The sequence below is a fragment of the Hypanus sabinus genome, chromosome 20, assembly GCF_030144855.1.
Source record: "Hypanus sabinus isolate sHypSab1 chromosome 20, sHypSab1.hap1, whole genome shotgun sequence".
NCBI classification, from domain to species: domain Eukaryota; kingdom Metazoa; phylum Chordata; class Chondrichthyes; order Myliobatiformes; family Dasyatidae; genus Hypanus; species Hypanus sabinus.
This window is the reverse complement of record NC_082725.1, coordinates 68898215-68925623: the sequence shown is the minus strand read 5'-3', so window position 1 is coordinate 68925623 and position 27409 is coordinate 68898215. Positions and strand designations below refer to the sequence as shown.

Sequence of the window (27409 nt, the reverse complement as noted above, 5' to 3'; positions counted from 1 at the left end):
ATGTCCACTAGCCTGTCCTTATCATCCTCTTGGTCACTTCAAAAAACTGAATCAAATTTGGGAGACACGATATCTCATACACAAAGCCACGTTGACTATCCCTAATCAATTCTGATGTTTCCATATGCAGATAAGTTCCATCCCTTAGAATCCCTTCCACTCACTTTCCCACCATGGATATAAGGCTCACTAGATTACTATCTGAATGGTGTCAAGTTAGGAAAAGGGGAAGTACAACGAGATCTAGGTGTCCTTGTTCATCAATCACTGAAAGTAAGCATGCAGGTACAGCAGGCAGTGAAGAAAGCTAACTGCATGTTGGCCTTCATAACAAGGGGAATTGAGTATAGGAGCAAAGAGGTCCTTCTGCAGTTGTACAGGGCCCTGGTGAGACCACACCTGGAGTATTGTGTGAAGTTTGGTCTCCAAATTTGAGGAAGGACATTCTTGCTATTGAGGGAGTGCAGCGTAGGTTCACAAGGTTAATTCCCGGGATGGCGGGACTGTCATATGTTGAAAGATTGGAGTGACTGGGCTTGTATACACTGGAATTTAGAAGGATGAGAGGGGATCTGATTGAAACATATAAGATTATTAAGGGATTGGACATGATAGAGGCAGGACACATGTTCCTGATTTTGGGGGAGTCCAGAACCAGAGGCCACAGTTTAAGAATAAGGGGTAGGCCATTTAGGCTGGAGTTGAGGAAAAACTTTTTCACCCAGAGAGTGGTGGATCTATGGAATGCTCTGCCTCAGAAGGCAGCGGAGGCCAAGTCTCTGGATGCTTTCAAGAAAGAGTTAGATAGAGCTCTTAAAGATAACAGAGTCAAGGGATATGGGGAGAAGGCAGGAACGAGGTACTGCTTGTGGATGATCACCATGATCACATTGAATGGCAGTGCTGGTTCAAAGGGCTGAATGGCCTACTCCTGCACCTATTGTCTATCTAAGACTGTCAAACACCCAATGTGCAAAAAAAATCATTCAAACAATAGAAGTAAACAAATGACATTCAGAACCGAAGTTCACAAAAGTGAGTCAACAGCCATGAAGCCAGTCATCACTGCATCTGCTCCAGGAGCCCGTTAGTTGTAGGCCACGGCCCCAGTTCAGTGCAGAGCAGCCTCCAGCCCCGACACACTGGACTTTACTGTCCAAACAGTGGGTCATTCCCCGCTCTCGGACCTGGGTCCCACCGCCTCAATTCAGCCTGTACAAACCACACCACAACCATCCTGCACCTTCAAGACTTCATTTCACATCTCAAAAAATGCCTGGTCATACAGGATAGTTGAAAGCAATGATCATTTTTGACAAAAAGTGTGAGTAATAAAGAAATTAATAGTTAGTTTTGCTGCCAGCAAATTGCACTGTGCTTCACCTGCGCAGTCTTAAACCGGAAGTCCATGATTCACTGTTTTCTCTCATCAGATTCACCATCTTCCATCTATCTTTTCCCAGTTTCTTACATCATTCCCACTCCTCCCCCCTTCACCTGCCTGTCATTACCTTCCACATCTGTATCCACCTATCTGAATATCAATGGCTAGCTCTCACTCCACTCCTTCTTCCCAACATTTTACACTGGCTATCTCCCACCTTTCCATTCCTGATGAGGGAACTCAACCAAAACATTGACTGTCCATTTCCCTCAATAGATGGTGCCTGCTGACCCCTTGAGTTTCCCCAGCATCTTGTGTGTTGTTCCAGATTTCCAGCATCTACAGTCTGTGTCTTTCCATAATGGCTGTAATATTGTGATAAAAAGGGAAAGAAAAAAAAAATCCAGTAAAATTTATTCAAATAAAACAGTACTAAAGATGCTTACAATCTCAGTTGATCTCCTGGTCTTAGCACTTAATTAATTTCTTATAAAACAGTTCTGGTCATAAGATGACCATTCCATATAGATCAGCTGTTTTAAAGTTGAACTGGACCACATGATATCACATCATTTAGGTTGGAAGTTTTTGAGTTTATATATTTGGTGTATAATCAAACTGAACCTGTGCAACATTTCTCTGCTCCCTGCAGGCTTTGTGCAGAATTACTCGCCATTCTGCTAGTGCTTTTCAAAGTGTCATTGACAAGGTCGGCCTCACGGCAGTGCTGAACTCCCTGCAGGCAGGAGTAAGCCGTATTCAGCAGTATATATTGACTATGTTTATTGCAATGTTGTCATCTGGTGTACACTTACAAAGACTGGTACAGGAAAAGGTATGTCAGAAGATTAGTTTCATTTAGTTAATATTTACCGTTCCTTTGTATGTGTTTGCAAACTGTCATCAGGTGTAATTTTCGTACATTCATTCACAAGCTCTAAATATTGCTTGCAGAACCATAGTTATCCATCTCTGATTGCCCTGGGGAAAATGATGGTGAGTTGTAGCCTTGAGTCATTCAGTAGTCCGTAGCTTTTCACTACTCCAGACAGGAAATATTTTAATTTCTTTATATATTAGTTTGCTCATTATCAGTAAAGTTGGAAGTTGGAGCTGTAGTTGATTTTATAGCTTGTATAACTGTATTGGGGAACCAAGTTTTAACTGTTATCTGTGCGACAGTGTGTTTGAATGTATTACATTATTGTTATCCTTTCAACCACCTATTGACTCTTTCTGCATTTCATTTCAGCAGAGGTGAAAGGTTTTGAGACAGCTACATTTTGGTTTAATCTCCAAAACACATGCCAATGGTGGTATGATGTTCTCTCATCTCTTAACAGAAGTTCCATTAACATTTTTATTTCAGGGCACTTCTTTGTCCATATATTAAGAAATCACAGGGACATTGACCCATTCATTTTACTTTGACCATGCTCATAGAGAAAGTTAATTGAAAGTCATCCAAGCTTTCAGCTTTGGCCTACAGTTTTGTGAGATACTGCATTCGCAGTAATCATCCAGCTAACTTTTAAGGGTGGGGAGGGTTTTTCCTTCTAGCGCATTTTCAGGTAGTGACCTCCAAACTGCAACTGCTCTTTGGGTAAAAACATCTTCTCTTAAATTCTTATGTCTCTTACCTTGTCGGTGTTTCTAATTATTAATCTCACTCCTGAGGTTCTTTCTAATCACCTTGTCTGTTCTCACTTTGTAGAAAGTAATATTCATTGCTCTGTTCCTAAGCAAGCTCATTCCACAAGGCCATGACAGTCTCTATTCCCTTTCTCATGCTTGAAGATTTGATAAGATCATTCAGAATCTTATCTTCCTTCATGATATTCAGCATCAGTGTGGTTTTTCACCACCAAGGGTTTTACTCTGTGGCAGAAAGACCCTAATACCAACTGATGCAGAGTGATTGCACGATGACTTTAACATATTGTGCAGCTTCCAAGCTACCATGCATTTGGTTTTTGTTTTAAGATATTCCTCCATGATTTTGTCTGCCACAAATGAAGAAGTTATTTTTATCAGAGCCACTATTCTCACCAAACCACATATAGGAGAAACAATTTGTTATCATATCTAATCAAGCTTGAGGTATCAAGGTGCATTGCTGTTATTAAATATGTAACAGGACCACATACGTGTCTACTGTATAAGCTGATGGGTTCTGATTACCAAGAATTTGGGAAACTTTCAATCCAGATAGAACCATGGGATCTTTTGTACCCTATTGAACTAACAGCCTTCAGGTTAATGCCTCATCAAAGGGAGACCTTCAGGCAACATATTGAATTGTGTAAGGTAAGGGAAACAAGTAGGGTAGTTATGGAAACTATGATTAAAGAAGAGGAAGTACTGGTGCTTTTAAAGAATATATAAAAGTGGATAAGTCTCCAGGTCCTGACAGGATATTCCCTGGGACCTTGACAGAAGTTAGTGTAGAAATAGCAGAGGCTCTGACAGAAATATTTCAAATGTCATTAGAAATGGGGATGGTGCCGGAGGATTGGAGTATTGCTCATGTGGTTCCATTGTTTAAAAAGGGTTCTAAGCGTAAACCTAGCAATTATTTGACGTCAGTGGTGGGTAAATTAATGGAAAATATTCTTAGAGATGGTATATATAATTATCTGGATCGACAGGGTCTGATTAGAAACAGTCCCATGGATTTGTGCGTGGAAGGTCATGTTTGACAAATCTTTTTGAATTTTTTGAAGAGGTTACTCGGAAAGTTGATGAGGGTAAAGCAGTGGATGTTGTCTATATGGACTTCAGTAAGGCCTTTGACAAGGTTCCACATGGAATGTTGGTTAGGAAGGTTCAATGGTTAGGTATTAATATTGAAGTAGTAAAATTGATTCAATAGTGGCTGGATGGGAGTTGCCAGAGAGTAGTGGTGGATAACTGTTTGTCAGTTGGAGGCCGGTGACTAGTGGTGTGCCTCAGGGATCTGTACTGGGTCCAATGTTGTTTGTCATATATGTAAATGATCTGGATGATGGGGTGGTAAATTGGATTAGTAAGTATGCAGATGATAGTAAGATAGGTGGTGTTGTGGATAATGAAGTAGATTTTCAAAGCTTGCAGAGAGATTTAGGCCAGTTAGAAGAGTGGACTGGAACATGGCAGATGGAGTTTAATGCTGATAAGTGTGAGGTGCTACATTTTGGTAGGACTAATCAAAATAGGACATACGTGTTAAATGGTAGGGCATTGAGGAATGCAGTAGAACAGAGTGATTTAGGAATAATGGTGCATAGTTCTCTGAAGGTGGAATCTCATGTGGATAGGGTGGTGAAGAAAACTTTTGGTATGCTGGCCTTTATAAATCAGAGCATTGAGTATAGGAGTTGGGATGTAATGTTAAAATTGTGCAAGGCATTGGTAAGGCCAAATTTGGAGAATTGTGTACAGTTCTGGTCAATAAATTATAGGAAAGATGTCAACAAATAGAGAGAGTACAGAGGAGATTTACTAGAATGTTACCTGGGTTTCAGCACCGAAGTTACAGAGAAAGGTTGAACAAGTTAGGTTATTCTTTGGAGCGTAGAAGGTTGAGGGGGGACTTGATAGAGGTATTTAAAGTTATGAGGGGGATAGGTAGAGTTGATGTGGATAGGCTTTTTCCATTGAGAGTAGGGCAGATTCAAACAGAGGATGTGAGTTGAGAGTTAAGGAGCAAAAGTTTAGGGGTAACATGAGGGGGTACTTCTTTACTCAGAGAGCGGTAGCTGTGTGGAACGAGCTTCCAGTAGAAGTGGTAGACGCAGGTTCGATATTGTCATTAAAAAAAATTGGATAGGTATATGTATAGGAAAGGAATGGAGGGTTATGGGCTTGAGTGCAGGTTGGTGGGACTAGGTGAGAGTAGGCGTTCGGCACAGACAAGAAGGGCCGAGATGGCCTGTTTCTGTGCTGTAATTGTATATGGTTTATATGGTATATAGTTTAACATGTTGACTTTCATGTCCACTTGATACGATGGGACATTCATTTATGAGTCCAGTGCTACTTCATGATGTGCTATGTACAATGAGAAGTGTCTCCTTCAAAACTTTCATCTCTAAGCAATGTATGCAAATTGTCCAGTATGTAACCATGTCCAGATCTGCACTCGTCAGCTGAAGCATTACTATATTGGAATGCAGGAGAGAGTTAAAGCAGGAAGTAAAATAAGTACAGTGGTAGAAAAATCTTCAATTCTAGTGGAGATCCTAGATCATTGCTTTGTGGGGATGGGGGACAGGAAGGTCAAACCCCACCATTGATGGGCTCCTGGTAAAGCTGTTGCAGTTATAAAAGGCTGCTTGACTATGGGAAATTGCCAGAGCTGACATTCAGCAACGATTTTCCCTTGTTGTTTGGTGGAGGAATGCAAGGAATGCTATTTAGAGATCAAGCAATCCGTGCAGCAACAACACAATAGTGCAGTGATTGGGGAAAATACTTAAATAGTGAAAGAAGGGAACACTTAAAATAGAAATTATGAAGGGCAATGAATATGACTGGCAGACAAGATTAAAGAAAATCCCAAAGCAGTTTAAAAAGGCGTGAGAACACCCAGGGCAGGCGTGGGCCACATTGGCATTCAAAATAGCAGCCTGTGCGTGGCAGCAGAGGGCATAGGTAACGTCTGAAATTAATACTTCTCTGTTTACATAAGTGTCATTCTGGCTTTCATTACCTGGGGCATTAGATGTAAGAGCAGGGACAACTTTATAAAACTTGGGTTAGATCACAACTGGAGTCTCATGTATAGTTCTGGTTAATACAATGTATATTTCTCCAAGGCGTTGCCGAGGTTGAGTTATGCGAAGTGAATTGGCTCAGTTTGTCTTCCTTGGAATGGGTGAACCTGATGAGGGAGCTAACAGAGGTATGTAAAACTAGGAGGAGCATAGATATTGTAGCTGGTAGGAAGATCTTCAACATTGGAGAGACAATTAAATCTAGTTAAGCGAAGGAGTAAGAGGTATAGAGGGGCTGGTGGAGAGAGGTCATCTCTCAAAATTAAAGAATGACTTATGCAAGCAGTTGAATGGACGGTGCAGAAGGCTATAGATCAACTGTTAGTAAATGGCATGGACATGGTGTACTGAATGCTTTCTATGCTCTCTGACTCTGAGTGAAGGCATCATTCAACAGCTGAGCTGCTGGGAAACAGTTGCACTTGAGCATGTATGAGAAACTTTGGTATCCATTCCCCCAAGCAGAATGCTGAATCATTTAAAATGCTGCTGTTTCAAATTATATGTCCCTCATTTTGGTAAGCTGCCCAGCACAATACAGGCTGGTTAAAACAGATCACGTGGGGCTGTCACTTACATCATCTTGAATGTTAAAAAGTGATTATTAGATTCACCCTATCTCACTGTACTTACGGAGCTACATTATCTCCTACAGATTAACTCCTATCTTCACCATGATAACAAGTAAATTATCTAAAACAGAAGTTGCTGTTGTAGTGCATATTGTGGAGACACACAACTTCTGTCCTTTTAACATCAGTGAAACTGACCTGAGATTTCTTAACTGCATTGCTGAGCCAGAGAAAGTAGTTTTAAAAAACACATCATTTGTTCCCAAAATGTAAATAAAAAAGAGCTGGCCTGATGCAGTAATTCAGCAAGGCTCTGTGTTATGCACTAGGTTTAGAAAAAAGTCTCTCCCAGACCTGGGTCACAAGATAGCAAAAGTAAAAGTACTGGAAAAAAAAAGTAGTGAAATTACACCATAGGCTAGAAGGGAGGAAATAACTGAGAGCTCATCTGAAATAATGAAGTATTTCTCCTGGGTTTTCCCTTGTGACAGTTGAGGAAAGATGAGTAAAACCTCAGAGGAATTGTAGTGTTCTCGCTCGGCGTGTAAGATAATGCTGAACTAAACACCGAGATAAACCGTAGTCAATGAAAACAGGGTCGCAATAAGATTAACCATTTACTGTTCGCTCTTCCTCATTAACGTATGGTGAAAACTGTTGACAAAACAATACAAGATTGTACAGCATTTGTTTCCTTCTTGATATTACATTTACATTGTAAATACTTGCAAAAGTAAAACTACAACAACTACATTACATTAAAGTGCAGCGTACTGTCAGAATCTACCTACGTCATTGACTGCTTTAAATACACTTCAACGCAAACTATCCGCAACTCTTTAACTAACAAAAACATAAACCTTATCGACCGTCGTTACTTTTAACAGGATCGGCGTTAACACTTTAATTCAACATATCGATTATCTGATAACTTACGGCGTTGCTCTCACTATGTTCCTAGTGCGTAGAAAGACAACCTTTCTTGTGCTGGACTCGCACATGTGTGGCCCCCACCTTCCCGTTTCTCCAAACCGGTATTTTCCCACAGGACGCGGCGAAACCGGATGTGACGTCATCGCATGCCGCGATATATCACAGACAACAAATTTACTTTAAACAATCCTAACTTTAACAAAAATGCTAACAAACGAATTACTAAGCGAAAATATTATAAACTAAATAACTGCCATAAAGGCAACACACTCCCCGCTTGACCTTCGTAAGGTCACAATGAACATAATACAAACATCAGTCTCTAAATCAGTCCTTAGGTAGAAGTAGAATGACTTCTGTAACTGGCCTTTGGTAAATTTTCACATCACCTTGGTCAGTAGTTTTCAACTCAACCTTCCTGTCATGTCCATCCCTGCTAGGGAATGTAGCGAGACCAGAACCGATTTGCCAGAGCCTGGACCTGTTTCTATTGCTTTAAGTACAAATCCTTATCAGAGAAGTCCCCTGGTGGAGGGGGAGCTCCTGCCTTCTGCGTAAGGAGCATTGATGGCGAGAGTATGAAGGGGTTTTCCGGGTCGGAAGACACAGGTAGAAGTGGTCGTGCATTTATAATGGCTGTGACCTCTGCCATTAGTGTGCACAGTACTTAGTGGGTCAATCGGATGCGTTGCTGCATCTCAGGTTTCCTTTTCAGGGTTTTTTGTAAGGACGTGAACCTCTTGACTGCCTGCTCTTTGTTGTTTGGCAAGCACTGGCGTGGTTCTCTGAAAGGCAGTGGGGCGACCCCATTATTTGCTTCATCTCTGGAGACCTTGGTGTCCTTTGTTTTTAAGAAAATGGCATCTTGAGCTGATTGAGCAAGTTTATTATCATGCTCAGTTTGAACGAAGACTGACTGACCCAGCGTCTCGTCAGTTACTTTACGTTTGTTAAAGCTTTGTCGTGCTTCCTGCTTCCTTAATACATGTGACACTTGTGCGGGGTTGAAAAATTGAATGGCGGCCACTCTCTAGCACATTGGTCTTGAGTGTGCTAACCGTCGGTTTGTGTACATTGCCAGGGCACACCTCTCCTATCACCACCCAGCCCAGCCCAGGTGTTGCACAAAGGGGGCGTCGTGTGGTCCATTGACCTGCTGCCTAACCTTGTGCACCCGAATAACATCTGTTCCTAATAGCAGGAGTATTTCTGCTGTTGGATCCAGTTCTGGGATGTGTTTGGCGATGTGGCGGAGATGTGGCTGGTGTAGCACCGCACTTGGCGTCGGCATCTCAGTGCGGTTATTCATGATTTCATTGCACTCTAAGAGTGGAGGGAGACAGATGACGACTTTACCATCCAGGGACTCGAGCTGGAAGCCTTCTGCCTTCCTTCCATGAGTTTCCACGTTGCCTGAGCAAGTTCTAAGATAGTATGGGAACTGCTCACTCTCAACGTTGAACAATTTAAAGAACTCTGGACTGACTAGTGAGCGATTGCTCTGATCGTCCAGAATTACATAGGCTTTGATGGCCTTGTCTTTGGCTCCCTTAGGGTACACCTTAGTGAGGCAGATCTTTGAACAAGAACGGCTTGACTGAGCTTGTCCGCAAACTTCTGTACAGCTCGAGCTGACAACAGTTGTCCTGGAATGAGCCACTCCCTCCCCGCCGTCCTGTTGTGGGGGTGAAGGAGCGTTGTCGGTTTGCGGTAACGGGCCGGGATGCATGGCCCCATCGTGATTAGTGCTATTACATTCTGGACACTTCACGGCGATCGTACACTCTCTAGCAAAGTGAGAGGTCGAGGAACAGCATTTAAAACACATTCTTTTCTCCTTGAGAAGGGCCATCCTCTCTTCAAGGGGTTTTTCCCTAAATGTTCTGCATTTTCTGAGGGGGTGGGGTTTGTTATGCAATGGACAATTCTTGCTAGGGTCGTGGTTAGTTGTAAAGACTTCAGTCTTAAGCACTGAGACAGGTTTATTAATGTTGAAATTATTTGAAGAGGATTTATTTGGCTTGGTGTAAACTGTACTGCTTCCTTGACCCATGATGCTAGGGTCGTTTCGCTTCTTCGCCTCCCTGCACGCAAACCTAGTGAAATACTCAAAGGGAGGAAATCGACCATTGTGGTCTTCTTTGTACTCTGAGGCAACAGACACCCACCTGTCCTGCAGCCCAAATGGAAGGTTGTCCATGATTTGTCTAATCCCGGATGGAGTATCTAGGTATACTAGACCAGTTGAGTAGCCATCTTCTTTGGCGCCTTGAATCTCCATGAGTAAATCTCCGTGCTCCCTTAGCTTAATGTGGTCCTTGGCTGACACCTTAGGAAAATTTTCCAGACGTCGGTATAGCGCCGCTTCAATAATTTCAATAATTCAATTATTTCAATAATAGCCTCCTGAAGTCTCTCCCATACTTTGCTTAAGGCTAGCTCAGGTTTGTTGATGTACACTGAACGTATGCATCTCACCTGTTCGCATGATTCTTTCCCCAGCCATTTCGCCATAAGATCCAACTCTTGGGTTGCTCTGAGCTGGATTCCGTCTATAGCGTTGGTGAATGTGGAGTACCATGCACGGTAATTTTCAGGTTTATCGTCGAACTGGTATAGTCCTGAAGTGATGAGATCTCGTTGTGCTAAATACTGTGCCAGGGGTTCAATTGCAAGTGGCATGCGGGCTGGGGAAATATGTCGGCGGGTATATGACCGAGGGCGTACCTCTATTATGGACTTTGCTGTTCTGAATTCAGCCTTTGCCTCTCTTCTCGCCAAATCTGGTAAGTTTGGTGTTGAGAAGTATTTGTCATCAGCCCTTTCATTCTTGACTTTATCGCAGAGGTGCAAGGGTAAATTGTCTTCCTCGGATGGATGTGATGCAATTGGGTCTCTCTGAGACTCCTCATGACGAGGGGCGTTAGCATATAAGTATGGAGAGGAAGAATGAATCTTCCAGTCTATTTGAGATTGGACGTAGTCGCTTGTGCGTTCCAATCTGGTCTTTTCTGAAGTAGATTTTACGTCAACCAGATCTTGCATTTCTTCAGCATCTTCTATTAACTCTGCTTCCACCCTGGCAGCTTCTTCTTCTCATTCCAGCGTCAGCACTTCAACTCTGCTGCTATCCTTCCCCTTTCCAACTGGTTTTTGGTTTCTCTGGCAGCCGCATCCTTCTGGTTTTTGGCTTCTCTGGCAGCTTTTTCCATTTCTCTGGCAGCTGCTTCCTGCCGGTTTTCGGTTTCTCTGGCAGCCGCTTCCTCCCGGTTTTCGGCTTCTCTGGCAGCTTCTTCCATTTGGTTTTCGGCTTCTCTGGCAGCCGCTTCCATTTTCAATTTTGCTTCTCATTTGGCGTAGCGCACTCGCACCTTGGTGGATTCTGCTTTAGCTCTTGCGTGGGCGGCCTTACTTGATGATGCCCTACTGCCCCTGTCGCTGGGTGACAACTACTTGATGTTGGATCAAGTTGTCATTGTAGCAATTGAAACACCTGATAATGCCGTCTTTTCACTGTAATGTTCTCGCTTGGCGTGTAAGATAACGCTGAACTAAACGCTGAACGAAACCGGATGTGACGTCATCGCATGCCGCGATATATCACAGACAACGAATTTACTTTAAACAATCCTAACTTTAACAAAAATGTTAACAAACGAATTACTAAGCGAAAATATTATAAACTAAGTAACTGCCATAAAGGCAACACAGGAATGTTCTAAGTGGTCCCCTTGGAGTAGTGCATGAACAGAAGTGGATCTGGAACAGAAATGCAGCACTTAGTGCATTTCAAGTCAAGTTTATTGTCATATAATGCATATAGAAATGAGACAACATTTCTTCAAATCAGGTTGTAAAGTACAGTAGTACACATAAAACACATAACACCTGATAACTTATGAAGGTGAGGATAAAATCTACTGATGAATCACACATAAATAATGAACTAAAGTGCATTCATATTAAAAATTGTAAGGTATTGAACAGATTAACCAGTGACGCTTTGAAAACAATGCTGCAGAGTGTTCAGAAGCCTCATGGCCTGGGGGAAGAAGCTATTCCTCATCCTGCATGTCCTTGTTTTAATGCATCATTGTCTCCTTCCTGATGGTAGGAAGACAAAGAGGATGCTGGATGGATGATGGGTAAGATCCTTAATAATACTCAGGGCTCTGCATGTGCAGCTCTCCTGATAAACGTCCCTAATGGATGTAGGCCTTATGATGCTGTCAGCTGTACTCACAGTCTTAATAGGGACTTCTGGACTGATGCTCGATTGCTCCCATACCAGATGGAGATGCAACCTGTTAGGATGCTCTCAATGGTACTCCTGTAAAAGGCAGATAAGATGGGGGAGGAGCCTTGCTTGCTTCAATCTGAGGAAGTGAAGGCACTGCTGTGCCTTCTTGCTCAGGGAGGTGATACGATGGGATGAAGTGAGGTCATCCGTGATGTGGATTCCCGGGAACTCGGTGCACTTAACTCTCTCTATGGAAGAACCATGTATTCACAGAAGGGGATGGTTTATCTGCACCTTTCTGAAGTCCACAATGATTTCCATTTTCTTCTCCTCATTCAGGCTTAGATTGTTCTTCTCACACCAATTCGCCACTCTCCTCTTCCCCTCTGTACTCCGTCTCGTCATCGTTCTTGATAAGACCAACCATTATTGTGCTAACCACAAACTTGATGACGCACTTTGAGTTGGATCCTGAAACACAGTCATGCATCAGCAGTGTGAAACGCAGCAAGCTGAACACACAGTCTTAGAGAGCGCCGGTGCTCAGCGTAATGGGACAAGAGACATGCTGCCCACACAGACTGACTGACTGTTGCCTTACTGTTAGTCCAGTATCCAATTACAGAGGGAGGTGTTGAGACACAGCGAGGACCGTTTCCGCACCAGTTTCTGGGGTATGATGGTGTTGAATACCGAACTGAAGTCTAGTAACAGCAGTCTGGCATATGAGACCCTGTTTTCCGGATGGGACAGGACAGAGTGGAGGGCAGAGGCTATTGCTTTGTCAGTGGATCGATTTGAGCGATAAGAAAACTGGAAAGGTTCTAATGAGCCAGGAGAAAGGCTTTAATGTGCTCCATGACTAGCTCAAAGCATTTCATAATGGGTGATGTTAATACCACTGTCATTTAGGCAGGTTACTGTCACCTTCTTTGGCATTGGAATGATGGTTGCCACCTTGAAAACCGAGGGGCAATGGATTGTTCCAGAGAGATGTTGAATTTCTCTTCCTGCGGGTAGGTGTACTTTTCGTGTCAGCTCTTTGTTCTGCACATCTAACCAGGCATAGAAAGCATTTAGCCTCTTAGAGAGTGAAGCATTCTGATTACTGACATACAGGGTAGTCTGTAGTCCTCTGAATACCTTGCCACATGTGCCTCGGGTCTCTGGTATTGCAGAAGTAGCTGTAAATTCTCTGAGAATGCTCCCAGTTTGTCTTCCTGATGGTGCAAATATTTGGTGTTTTACTATCACTATTGTTTCTTACTGACCTGCTCAGCATTGAGTACAACGCAGTCTTTGCAATGATTTCCTCAAGATGATGGAGGTCTCAGTTTTTAACGTATTCAAGACTGAGATCAAGGCATAGATAAAGTGATTGGTGATAGTCTTTTTCCCAGTGTAGGGCAGTGCTTTCAAGAAGGAGCTAGATAGGTATCTTATGGATAGGGGAATCAAGGGATATGGGGACAAGGCAGGAACTGGGTATTGATAGTAGATGATCAGCCATGATCTCAGAATGGCGGTGCAGGCTTGAAGGGCCAAATGGTCTACTTCGGCACCTATTGTCTATTGTCTATTGTAGGGTATAGGTCTAAGGTGAAAAGGGAAAGAGTTAAAGGGGACCTAACGGGAAACCTTTTCATGCAGAGCATAGTGATATATGGAACAAACTGCGAGAGAAAGTGGTAGAGGTGGGCACTATTAGATTTAAAAGATACTTGGACAGGTTTATGAATAGGAAAAATTTAGAGGGATATGGCAAATGCAGGCAAATAGGATTAGCTCAAGTAGGCAACTTGATTGGCATGGACAAGTTGTGCCTATTTCCATGGTATATAAATTGCTATAGATCTGTTCTTTTATACCAATAAGAAAAATATGTAGGTAGTCCAACTTTTATGAGCACTTTTGCTGATTATATTTATGAAGGCACTTGTTTTCTCCAAAGAATGCTTGAAGCTGCGTGGTTAAGCACATCTCCAATGCCTTCTTCAAGTTTGCTGACAACATCACTGATGTTGACCAAATCAAAGGTGGTGATGAATCAGCATATCGGAGGGAGATTGAAAATCTGGCTGAGTGGTGCCATAACAACAACCTTTCTCTCAATGTCAGCAAGACCAAGCAGCTGATTATTGATTTCAGGAAGAGGAAACCAGAGGTCCATGAGCCAGTCCTCATCAGAGGATTAGAGGTGGAGAGAGTCAGCAACTTTAAGTTCTTTGGTGTTATTATTTTGGAGGGCCTGGCCTGGGCCCAGTATGTAAGTGTAAAGAAAGCACAGTGATGCTTCTACTTCTGTAGGAGTTTGTGAAGACTTGGCATGATATCTAAATCTTTGACAAACTTGTACAGTTGTGTGGTGGAGAGTATATTGACTGGCTGTATCACAGCCTGGTATGGAAACCCCAATGAGTTGAACAGAAAATCCTTCAAAAAGTAGTACACATCTATACAAAGTTGTGTTGCAGGAAAGTAGCATCCATCATCAGGGACCCCACCAGCCAGGTCGTGCTCTCACCTCACTGCTGCTACCAGGAAGAAGGAACAGGAGTCTCCGGACTCACACCACCAGGTTCAGGAACAGTTATTACCCCTCAGTCATTAGGCTCTTGAACCAAAGGGGATAACTTCAGTTAAGTTCACTTGTCACATCATTGAAACGTTTACACAACCTGTGGAATCACATTCAAGGACTCGTCATCTCATGTTCTTGGTATCAAAGGTTTCAAAGGTACATTTAAGGTCAGAGAAATGTATACAATATACATCCTGAAATAATACTTCTTCGCAACCATCCACGAAAACAGTGAAGTGCCCCAAAGAACGAATGACAGTTAAATTTTAGAACCCCAAAGACCCCTCCCCATGCCCCACCAGCAAAAAAAAGCATCAACGCCTCCCTTTGAGCACTCAAGTGTGCAGCAAAGCATCAATAGAAACAGACTTGCAGTTCACCCAGTAATTTGACATACCACAGGCTCTCTCTCTCCCTAATAAGGGAAAAAGAAGTGTCCCTGTTTCACAGAGAGAGGAGAGACATGACAAGCAACTCGCTGATTTACCATGTTAAAATCCTGTTGCATCGCTTCTTCTGAGCTCTGTACCCAAAGAACTCGGGGCTCTGGGCACACAGCCAGCAGCCAGCTTGCTGCTTTCAATCTTCCGTCTCCCACCACACACCAGTTTCCTACAGTGGCACTGATCTCGAGTCCGCCCATCTCCATAACCACAAAATCCCGGAACCCTGAAGGCGTGCTAGTCTTCTAGGCCGCATCCTTGGCATATCGAATAGCAGCCAGTAGTGAGGCCCCGAGAGCGGGTCCCATTTCCACAAAGAACTGAATTCCTCATGTAACTCTAGGACAGGGTTTTCAAAAGCACCCTGAAAGGGAAAAATAGAGATATTAAAGACAGAAATAGAGCTGTTTCTGAAGATGCAAGCGAAGGAGTCGCCGTTAGGTACCATGGTTCTCTTAAACTCGTCCTCCAATATTTATTGCTTATTTAGTTATTTATCATTATTATTTATTTTTTAGCAGAGTTGGTTGTCTTTTGCACACTGGTTGAATGTCCAGGTTAGTGTAGTCTTTCATTGAGTTTATTAAAAACAAATCTGTGGGTTGTATATGGTGACATGTATGTAGTTCAATAATTTATTTTGAAATTTGAACTTTGAATATACTGTCAAAGGTTCATATTTTCATTTGTATAAGCATTATTGTTGTTGAAGAACTGTATACATTAAGACTGATCCAACTTTATCTCACTAGAATTGTTCCTTTTCTGCAGGATTTTGTCACAAAAGTTGTCCGTTTATTGGAAAGTCCTTTAACAGTAATTCGTGCAAAATCTTTTCTTGTCTTACTGGAAGTTTTACGGAATAACAAGGAAATGCTTTTGTTTTGTTGCCAAACCAGGTAAGGGGAGCGGCAATACAAATGAAAAATGGAATTTAAATCAAAACTGTTTTAAATACTCACCAGGTCCAGCAATATCTGTGCTGAGAACAGATAGAGCTTTAGTCTAATGACCTTTCAACTGTACCTTGCTGAATATTTCCAGCATTAGTATGAAATAAAAACAGGAAATACTGAAAATACTCAGGCAGCATCAGCAGAGAGAGAAATAGGATTAACAATTCAGGTCCATAGTCCATCAGCGCTGATAGGTGCTGATTGATATGAAACATCAACCCAGTTTCTTTCTCTACAGATGGTGCCTGAGTGTTTTCAGCATTTTTCTATTTTTATTTTAGATTTTCAGCCCCCGAAGTTTATTTTTGATGAGCATTGCTATGTATATTGCTTTAATATAAATAACCACTGGTTTGATTCAATTCCTTCAACTGATGATTATGATGTGGAAGATATTTTTCCACAAAATTGTGATTGTCTATATTTTGAATGTACTCTTGAGTATCTGTTTAGCTGCAGTTGGATTAATTATATCATTTTTATGTACATAAAATATTATTCACAATTCTTTTAAATTTTATGCACAAAATGTGTTTGTTGAGATATCAAGATGGGGTTTCACTGCCTGAATTCCAGTGAACTTAAAGGAAATAATTTATAGATTTGTTTCATTAGAGTAATTGCACATTAATGGTGGAGAGCATTAACATGATCACATGGGATTTTCAATCTACCATTGCTTGCTCTGTAAATGTGGAACTTCCATATTGAAACAAGAATAAAAATAGAAAAATACCAAGTTTGTGGGGTGGGGCTTAGAAATTGAATAGCACCAGAGTGTAGGAAAATGAAGGGCATGATGTTTTCTGGAAACCAGGGAAACACAGCTGTTCATTCTGCCATTATCTGTTTTTGAAATAAAAACACTCAGAATCATGTGATATCTAGAAGCTTCTTTTGTATTCAGGGTTGGATTTAACACGTGCCTTCAGTGATTTGAACTCTGGAAAATGAAGTGAAATGTATTGTTATTTGCCCTCACTTCCCTTTCAAAGTGCTCCCGGAACACAAAGTAGCCAATTGCAGTAATCTTATTTAATATATCTGGAATTCACATGCAACTGCCTGAGATTTCTGAGAATATTGGGCAAATTCAAATTAAGTGATTTTAAATCATAAACAAGAGAAAATCTGCAAATGCTGGAAATCAGAGCAACACACACAAAATGCTGGAGTAACTCAGCAGGCCAAGCAGCACCTAGAGAAAAGAGTACCATCGACATTTCGGGCCGAAACCCATTGATAGGACTGGCCTGTTGAGTTCCTCCAGCATTTTTGTGTTAAGTGTTTTCAGTTTATTTACATGTACACGTTTGGACAGCATAGTTGTAGGCTAATCAACAGCAACATCCTCCCGAGATTTGCTGCTTCATTTGGTGGCATCCATTTGATTTATTTTTGCTGTAATTTTTACATTAGTACTCTTTAACCTTAACAGTGGTTTACATTGCCATTTGATATTTTAAAAATAAGTTAAGGAGATGACATAGTAAACGCAAAGTACATTGCAGATGCTGTGGTCAAATCAAGACGTACAAAAAAGCTGGATGAACTCAGCAGGTTGGGCAGTATCCATTGAAAGAAGCAGTCAACGTTTCTACTACCCATAGTGTTATCCCCTTAGATTCCTTATTCTTCATCTCTCCTGCTTTATCCCTCCCTGCTTCCCCTCCCCCACCCCTTGATCTTTCCTCTGATTGGTTTTCCACCCTCCCCCTACCTTCTTTATAGGGCCCCTGCCCCCTCCTTCTTTAATCCTGACGTAGGGTCTCGACCCAAAACGTTGTCTGCTTCTTTCAATGGATGCTGCCTGACCTGCTGAGTTCATCCAGCTTTTTTGTACGTCTTAAGGAGATGACATGTCATTTGGAAGTTATTTAAAGACTTAAGCATTGAATAATAGAGTGTGATATACATTTTTTTACAACCAGCATTCTCCCCCACTCCTCTCAGTCTCCACGGCTGAGAGTAAAGATTTATCATTATTAGATTTAACAATTTTATTGTAGGAAATAAAGCTGCCAATTTGAGATAGCATGAATATTTTTAGAGCTTAGAAATAATTTCCTGTTCTTTTAAGAAGGTTTGAAAGGTGTTTCTGTGCTTGTTTGAGAGAATAAGCAATATCTTAGTTGAACATCTCATTTGAGAAAAAGCACCGCAGACAATATAGTTACCCTCAGCACTGCCCTGGAGTGTTTGCCAAGACTCTCTCTGAAGTGGGAATTGACTAAGCTGCCAATTGGACAATGACCAATGGTGATATATAACAATATCTTTAAATAGAAACTCAATGACAGTAGCCTAGAAATTGAGTTTTTACTCATTTTTGTTGTGTAGGACATTTGCCCTTGGGCCCAGTTAGTGGTCACCATAGAAAATTGTAAAATTGGGATTTTAAAATTTATCATTGTGGTTACTCCCTTTAAGAAGCATTAAAACTTGATTTGCCCTTTCACATTTGATAGCTTTGTCACATTTGTGCTGGTCACAGTGGGACTGCTTCATTACAATCACTGGGACCCCATTACTGTTGGGGGAAGGACTAATGGCTCAAGGTGTCGTTATCATTTCCTTTAAAAAAAAGAGTGGGCTAAGTACACCCAACTTAACAGGTGGTTGGAAGCCAGCACAGGCAGCTGCTGTAATAAATGTTTAGTTTATTGAACTGGGAGGTTTACAAAATATAAAAGCATTGTCCCAGGGAGACAGTACAAATTAACAGAATTTTCTACTTTCAGAATTATATGTGATCAAACTTCATATTAATTATTCTCGGCCCGAAACGTCAGCAGTGCTTCTCCTTAAAGATGCTGCTTGGCCTGCTGTGTTCCACCAGCATTTTGTGTGTGTTGTTTTAATTATTCTTTGTAGGGTTGTGAAAGTCATATAGCTCTTCAACATGGGGAAAGACCCTTTGGCCCACCAATTCCATGCCAATCATCAAGCACCCATTTACACAGGTTTTATACTAATTTCATTTTTTTAACTTCTCATTCATATCAGTTTTCCCCAGATTCCACTGCTCACTGCTCACAGATTAACCTGTCAACCAACATGTTTTTGGGATGTGGGTGGAAACTGGAGTACTGTACCTACAGGAGACCCATGCAGTCACAGAGAGAGAATGTGCAAACTACACACAAGTAGTACTAAAGTCCGGGGTGGAACCTGGGTTTTGATCCAGTGGTTAATGGACAATATTAAATAAAAGAAAAACACTCACAAAGGGTACAATTCCATGCAAGTATTATTTTCAATATTTTTCTTGGTAAATCCCCACTTATACTGACATTTTCGCATATTATTCTGATTACTAAGTAGAGTAAAAAAAATACATAACAGAGAAACAGACTCTTTGCTCCAACTGATCTGTGCTGACCAAGATGCTGCATTCCAGCTTGCCCATTTACCAGTGTTTGGCCCATACTTTATGAATCTTTCCAACCCATGCACCTATCCAAGTGTATTTTAAAAGTTGTTACTGTACCTACTTCAATCTCTTCCTCGGCAACTCATTCTATATAGGTACAATCCTCTATGTTAAAAGAAAGAAGTACCCCTCAAGTTCCTATTAAATATTTTCCCTCTCACCTTAAACTTATAACTTCTAGTTCTTGATTTCCCAAGCATGGGAAAAAGACTACCTATCTTTGCCCCTCATGGTTTTATGCATCTTTATGAGATCAAATGATTATTCATTAACTGCAATTGCAAAATGCAGGTGCGGCTTTGACATTGACATATATCAACAGTACATTGTGAATAATGTTTAGCTCAAGTGCCACACTAATCTACTAGGGCTTTGAAAATGATACAGATAACCTAAACGTGCATACGCTCAGTGGCCACTTTATTCACTACTAGTGTACCCTTTGTCGTCACTCTCTCGCACCTCTGCAGCCTGATACTTCTTCACAGGCAAGCCCTTTAGATGCCCAGGATTTTATTATTTGACTACGGAAGTCTGAGGAGTGAATGAAAACTTTTTTTAAAATTTGCAGATGCTGGAAATCTGAAATAAAGACAGAAGATATAGTAAGAACTAAAATGAAATATTTTTTCAGAAGAATGAAACCTGATCTTTTAGTTGTGTAACATCCTACAGTGCAGTTTACTCTTTCATCATAAATTGGCATCAAAAATACCTCATGGTTTGCAAAATATTGTATATGTAATTGCTACCTGATTGTCTTTCTCTGCATTATGCCATAGGTCAGGACAAAACACTCACATAAATTTAAAAAAAATGATTATTTCCAAATGTGAATATTCTTGTTTTTTTAAATTGGAATTGGTTATTTATTGTCATATGTACTAAGATACAGTGAAAAGCTTGTCTTGCATTCTGTTAATGTAGACCAAATCATCACACTGTGCTTTGAGGTAGAACAAGGTAAAACAATAACAATGCAGAATAAAGTGTAAATGCTACCAAGAAACATGCATTGCAGATAAATGATACAGCGTAAGATCGTAATGTGAATGCCAAAAATCCATCTTATCATACAAGAAGTCTGTTCAAGAGTCTGGTAACAGTGGGATAGAAATTGGCCTTGAGCTGGGCAGTACATGCTTTCAAGCTTTTGTATCTTCTGCTCGATGGGAGAGGGAAGGAAAGGGAATGGCTGAGGTGGATAGGCTTTTTGCTTCTGCTTTACTGAGGCAGTGGGAAGGGTAGACATCGAGGGGAGCCTGGTTCTTGTGACGTGCTGAGCTGTGTCCACACCATCTGCAGTCACATGCAGAGCATTTGCCATACCAAGCTGTTGTGCACATCGATACTTACGGCCTCCTGCAGACAGACGGTCGAGAGCATTTTAACTTGCAGCATCACACGGTACAGTATGAAGGCGGCGCTGTGCAGACCTGAGGGTTAAAGTTGCACAACTCATCACCAGCACCAGCCTACTTCCAACAAGGACATATTTACAGATGGCCTGGAAAAAGCCCAATGAAGAATCATAAAGGATCTCATCCACCCTGCTTATGGGCTGTTTGCCCCACTCCCATCAGGGAAGGGGCAGCACAACATTCATGCTGGAACCAGTAGACTCAAAAATTTAATTCTCCAAAGTCTATCAACACCTCCACCCACCATTACTTTATCATTTCCTATTCCAGTCATCTTACGTACCTAGTGTCCTTTATGAATTCTGCATGCAATCACTCAGTTGCATAAAAGCTAATCTTATGTACCCATCTATAGTTATTGCATTCCTAATACTAATTGTGTTTTTATTATGCTGCACTGGTTCCAAAGTAGCAATCATTTTGTTCTCTTTTATACTTGTGTACTGATGAATGGCAAAATAAACAATCTGGAATCTTGAACCTTGTGAATCCAGACTGAATGCCTTCTGTGATAAAAGATAAGAGTCAACGGGCACATGTCAAACTCTTTTAGCCTTCGGAGGAATGGAGGCATTGGTGAGTTTTCTTGGCTGTGACATCAATGTGGTTGGATCAAGTAGGGCTGTTGGTGATATTCACTCTTGGGGACTTGAAGCTCTGAACCTTTTCAACCTCCACTCCATTGATGTAGACAGGAGCAAGTGCATAGCACTCCTTCCTGAAGTTAATGACCAGCTCTTTTGTTTAGCTGACATAGAGGAAAAGGTTGTCATGACACCACGTTCTTGTGATACATTTTCATAATTTGAGATACAGCCCACTATGGGTGGTACATCATTTGCAAACAGGGAATAGAGTAAAGGGCTGAGGACAGACCCTCATGGGATACTACTGGTGAGGATAATCGTTTTGGAGGTGTTGCTGCCTATCCTTACGTATTACAGTCTATTGGTCAGGAAGTTGAAGATTCACTTGCAAAGGAAGGTGTTGACTTGGAGTTTGGTGAAGAGTTAACTTGAAATTACAATATTGAAGGTGGAGCTGCAGTCAATAAACAATAGTTCTGCTCAAAACATATACAAAATGTATTGAGCTGTTCGGGAAGGGATGTGTTGTTGTTAGGGTTGCTTCCTATCTTTGTTTTGTAGCATTATAGTATGTCAACCCAGCCACAATTGACAGTTGGCATCTCTGATACCTCTGTGCAGTCTGCTAACAGAGGTGTTAACAGACATATGTAACATCTCTGCAACAGTCCACTGACCCTACAGGCTTCACGCCATCATTATTCCGTTGCCCAGAGAGCAACAGTAACTGGCCTAAACAATTACTGCCTTATGGCACTGACTTCAACAGTCACTAGCTGGTACTGGATTTTATAAACTCCCATCCTCCAGCTACATTGGGCCCTTTGCAAGTAGCCAACCACCCAAACTGGTCCACCAATTATGTCATAACCTTGATCCTCCACTCTGTCCTGTCCTACCTAGAAAACAATGCCTCCTACTCCAGTTTGTCATCTTGAACCTCCTGATGAAAAGGCTGCAATCAGTCGGAATTGGCAGCGGTGTCTCAAGCTCCATCACGTTGAGCACTGTTGCCCCCCCAGGGCTGTGTGCTCAGCCCACTGCTGTTCACACTGCAGACTCACGACCCCTCTGCTAGTTCCAGCATTAAGTTCGCTGATGATACAACAGTGTTTGGCCTCATCAGCAACAATGATCAGTCAGTGTACAGAGAGGAAGTAGAGGCTTGTCAAATGGTGTTGAGAACAACATCCTCAGTCTCAATGTGGACAAGACAAAGGGGAAGATTATTGACCTTAGGAAGGTGCAGGTGGACCACTTCGCATTGCACATCAGTGGCTCTGCTGTGCAGAGAGTGAAGAGCATGAAGTTCCTTGATGAGCACGTAATGGAGGATGAAACCTGGACTCACATTAGTCAAGAAGGTGCAGCAGTGTTTGCACTTCCTGACTCTGCTAGACCGGGTAACGGCTTCTTCCTGCAGATATTGAGAGTAATCACTATCCTGCCACTACTGAGTTCTTATCGCAAGGATAGCAAGCTGTTTACTGTACTTTTTACCTGTCCTATGCACTTCAGGTGCATTTTTGATTATGTTTCATCAACTTATTTGTGGTAATATTTCATTTTATGTGCTGTGTGTGATATATGTATTGTGGGTGCACTGTGGTCCAGAGGAACATTGTCTTGTTTGATTGTATGTACAGTATATACAGAAGATTACAGCTTGCTGGTCTGAAATCAGACCATATGGCCAAATAACAGGACATACACTCAGTTGCCACCTAGTTAGGTACCTCCTGTATGAATCTATGTTTGTGGTCTTCTGTTGCTGTAGCCCATGCACTTCAACTTTATAGATGTCCATTCAGAGATGTTTTTCTGCACACCACTGTTGTAATGTGTGGTTATTTGAGTTACTCGCACTTTCCCGTCAGCTGAACCTGTCTGATCATTCTCCTCTGACAAGGCATTTTTGCCCACAGAACTGCCACTCACTGTCACAAGCACGGATTCAGCAGCACGGTATATACAGCAATTACGCTTGTGAGTTTGCACGTGTCAGCTAATTATTATTTAATCGTGATGGTATTTAACTCCATGCTTGTCATCGTAGTGCTTGTCGAGACTTGGACAGAGCATAGCAACGCTTCACTGCTGTTTTGCTTTCAGCCTTCCCTGAGGTATTGGTCTTTCAAATCAACTGGCTGTGAAGGCTAGCAGTATTCATTTAATGTAAGCTTCGTTTTCCTTTTGAGAGTTTTAGTTAACGGCTCTGTTTGGCCTTGCGTTTATTGTTTATTTTCCCTTTAACACTGTTCATATTAAAGTCTGTGATCTGCTTCAGTGTCTCTCACTTTGTACTTGGGCCATATCCGAACCTGCTAACAGCAAGTCTCAAACACACAAAGCTGGAGCCAGCAGAGAGAGAGAGAGAGCGGCTGACCTTGGCCGTGAGGTTCATTGGGCAGGTAGGAGACAAGCTACAGGCAATGGAAGCTGTTCTCAGTGAAGTTACAGAGGTATTGAGGCAGATAACCTCGTGCCGACAAGACCAGTATCACTTAGAGGAACAGGTATTGTCCCTAGTTGCAACTGTTCAACAGACAATCGGACTCAGGTGCCTGTGATTTCCGCACTCACGGCCGCCGTCCATGAACTTACTGTCAACAGCTGACAGCCATTAATGTCCTCGCCAGCTCAATTCAGCAGCTTCAGGCCACCTCAGTCCCAGTTCCAGCATCTTGCAGGTTCTCCTTTTCTGCTGCCCCGACAATCTCTGCTACTAATGCTCCCGCTCGTGCGCCTGGACCAGAGCTGACTCCTATGACCGTACAGGAACCAAGTATTCCACCCCCAGGCAGATATTCTGCTGATCCTGATGGTTGCAGGAATTTTATTCCCAATGCGAGCTGACATTCCAAGCCCAGCCTGGTCGTTTTGGCGTGCGTGCTCGATCTTCTTGAAGTACCTCCACTCAGCCTGTTCAACGCTTGACGGGAACAAGGATACCCTGCAGCCCAGTCATTCCGACATTTTGTGGCAGAGTTAAGGAGGATTTCGGATCTTCCAATACGGGGTCAGGAAGCTGCCCACCGACTCTTGGGCCTGCACCAAGGCAAAGGAATGGTGAGAGCCTAAGCAGTGAAATTCCGTACCCTTGCACGGGATGGGATGGAATGAGAGATCTCTCATCACTGCCTTCCAGCATGGACTGAATGCAGGGGTCCGGGATGAGCAGGATGACCTGATTAATCTGGATATTCGAGTTAATGACTGAGTGGCGCAGGGAAAGAATGTTTCAAACATCTCCCTCATCTGATCACCATCTTTCCTCGCCCTCTCCCCCTCCCTCACCACCCACGGAGGAGCCTATGCAAGTGGGGCACATGTGTCTGTCTCGGGAGGAACGAGAGCGGCGCCAGAGAACAGGTTCCTGCCTCTATTGTGGTGATCCAGGACACTCACGGCCAGCATGTTCCAAGTGTCCAGTAAGAGAGAATACCTGTCAGCAGGGAGGGGAGTCCTGATGGGAAGAACCAATACCCTCTTCCCTTGCTGGCGTTTGTATTTGAACACCTCCAGGGAGAAACCATGTTTTCCAAAATTGATCTGCGCAATGCTTACAATCTGATTCACATAAGAGAAGGGGATGAGTGGAAAGTGGCTTTCAGCACCTCTAATGGCCACTATGAATACCTGGTGATGCCTTTTGGTCTGGTCAACACTCCCGCTGTATTCCAGGCCTTGGTTAGCAATGTGCTCGGGGGCATGTTGAACTAGTTTGTGTTTGTGTATTTAGATGACATCCTTGTCTATTCCCACTCTCATCAGGAGCACGTCCAGCATGTCCGGAGAGCACTCAGACGCCTTCTTGAAATTAACCTGTACGCCAAGCCTGAAAAATGTGAATTCCATAAAGACCAGGTGTTGTTTTTGGGCTTTATGCTTACCCTATCCAGGGTTCAAATAGGCCTGGTAAAGTTCAGGCAGTTGCAGAGTGGCCCAAACTGTCTACGGTCAAACAGGTACGGCGCTTCATGGGGTTTGCGAACTTTTATCGCTGCTTCATTCAGAATTTCAGCTCCAGCACAGCTCCAATTCATGTACTCACCAAGAAGACCTCAGCAGGATTCCTTTGGACAGACGATGCAGACTAAGCATTTTCCAAGCTAAAGCGATGTTTCACCACTGCCCTGCTACTGCAACACCCAGACCCAAAGGCCGGCGCTCTCTCCCGGCAGTTCGACGGATCGGAGGACAATGCCGATCCAGAGCCCATTCTTCCTCACTCATGTGTCGCTGCTCCGGTGATCTGGGGACTAGAGGCAGAGGTGAGGGCCACCCAGCAATCAGATCCAGGCCTGGATGGGGTTTCTCCCAACTGGTTGGTTGTCCCTGCTGCGGTGTGTTCCAAGGTGTTGGAATCTGGACATGCAGGAATTCAGCAGACTCGGGAGTTTATGAAGAGACAGTTTTGGTGGCCATCTATGTCCCAGGATGTCCATGACTTTGTATCTGCCTGTCTCACCTGCGCTCGGAACAAGACATCACGCCAGCGTCTTGTGGGTCTGTTATGTCCACTGCCTGTGCCCCAGCGCCCCTGGTCCCACCTCTCAGTAAATTTCATCACTGGTCTGTCCCAGTGTAATGGGAACACCACCATTTTGGTCGTTGTGGATTGATTTTCCAAGGCTGCCCACTTCATTGCCCTCCCCAAGCTCCCATTGGCTCGTGAGACTGCCACACTCATGATTCAACATGTGTTCAGGCTCCATGGCTTTCCTCAGACATAGTGTCTGACCTGCTTCAGTGTCTCCCACTCCACGCTTGGGCTATATCCGAATATGGTATCACTCCACTTGAGTGGGTCTCATCAGCAAGAATGACGAGTCAGCTTACAGAGAGGAGGTGCAGCGGCTAACGGACTGGTGCAGAGCCAACAACCTGTCTCTTAATGTGAACAAAAAAAAAAAGAGATGGTTGTTGACTTCAGGAGGGCACGGAGCGACCACTCCCCACTGAACATCGACGGCTCCTCAGTAGAGATCGTTAAGAGCACCAAATTTCTTGGTGTTCACCTGGCGGAGAATCTCACCTGGTCCCTCAACACCAGCTCCATAGCAAAGAAAGCCCAGCAGCGTCTATACTTTCTGCAAAGGCTGAGGAAAGTCCATCTCCCACCCCCCATCCTCATCACATTCTACAGGGGTTGTATTGAGAGCATCCTGGGCAGCTGCATCACTGCCTGGTTTGGAAGTTGCACCATCTCGGATCACAAGATCCTGCAGCGGATAGTGAGGTCAGCTGAGAAGATCATCGGAGTCTCTCTTTCCCGCCATTATGGACATTTACACTACACACTGCATCCGCAAAGGAAACAGCGTTATGAAGGACCCCACTCCTCATACAAACTCTTCTCCCTCCTGCTGTCTGGGAAAAGGCACCGAAGCATTTGGGCTCTCATGACCAGACTATGTGACAGTTTCTTCCCCCAAGCTATCAGACTCCTCAATACCCAGAGCCTGGACTGACACCTTACTGCCCTATTGTTTATTATTTATTGTAATGCCTGCACTGTTTTGTGCACTTTATGCAGTCCTGGGTAGGTCTGTCGTCTAGTGTAGTTTTTTTCTGTGTTGTTTTTACGTAGTTCAGTCTAGTTTTCGTACTGTGTCATGTAACACCGTGGTCCTGAAAAAAGTCTCGTTTTTACTATGTACTCGACCAGCGGTTATGGTCGAAATGACAATAAAAGTGACTTGACTTTACTTGATGTCCTTTTTTGCTTTTTGCACCATTCTGTCTATACTCTAGAGACTGTTGTGTCTGAGAACTTAAGGAGATTAGCAGGTTCTGAGATATTCAAACCATCTCATATGGCACCAACAATCACTCCACAGTTAAAGTCACATACATCATAATGCGGTGGTGGGCCATGAGAGTCAACTTCAGGTGACGGTGGAACCGCACCACCAGTCCGTTCGAATGTGGGTGGTAGGCAGTTCTGTGGTGCAGCTGTGTCCCCAAAAGGCTGGCCATAGCTGACCACAGGCTGGAGATGAACTGGGCACCTCTGTCGGAGGTCATGTGGGCCTGTACACCAAAGCGAGATACCCAGGTGGCAAGATTTGGAGGTGGTGTTGGTGAGCAGGACCGCCTCTG

At 42.9% G+C, this 27409-nt stretch overlaps 1 protein-coding gene across 15 annotated transcripts in view; it reads left to right on the top strand.

Annotated features, from left to right (window-relative positions):
• ulk4 (unc-51 like kinase 4) overlaps positions 1 to 27409 on the top strand; it is a 712463-nt gene that overhangs the window by 266614 nt on the left and 418440 nt on the right. For all 15 annotated transcript variants that reach the window (XM_059945716.1, XM_059945717.1, XM_059945718.1 and 12 more), the window contains 2 exons: positions 2037 to 2219; positions 15679 to 15806. In XM_059945716.1, coding sequence (XP_059801699.1) covers positions 2037 to 2219; positions 15679 to 15806 — 311 coding nt within the window. The remainder of the gene's footprint in view (positions 1 to 2036; positions 2220 to 15678; positions 15807 to 27409) is intronic.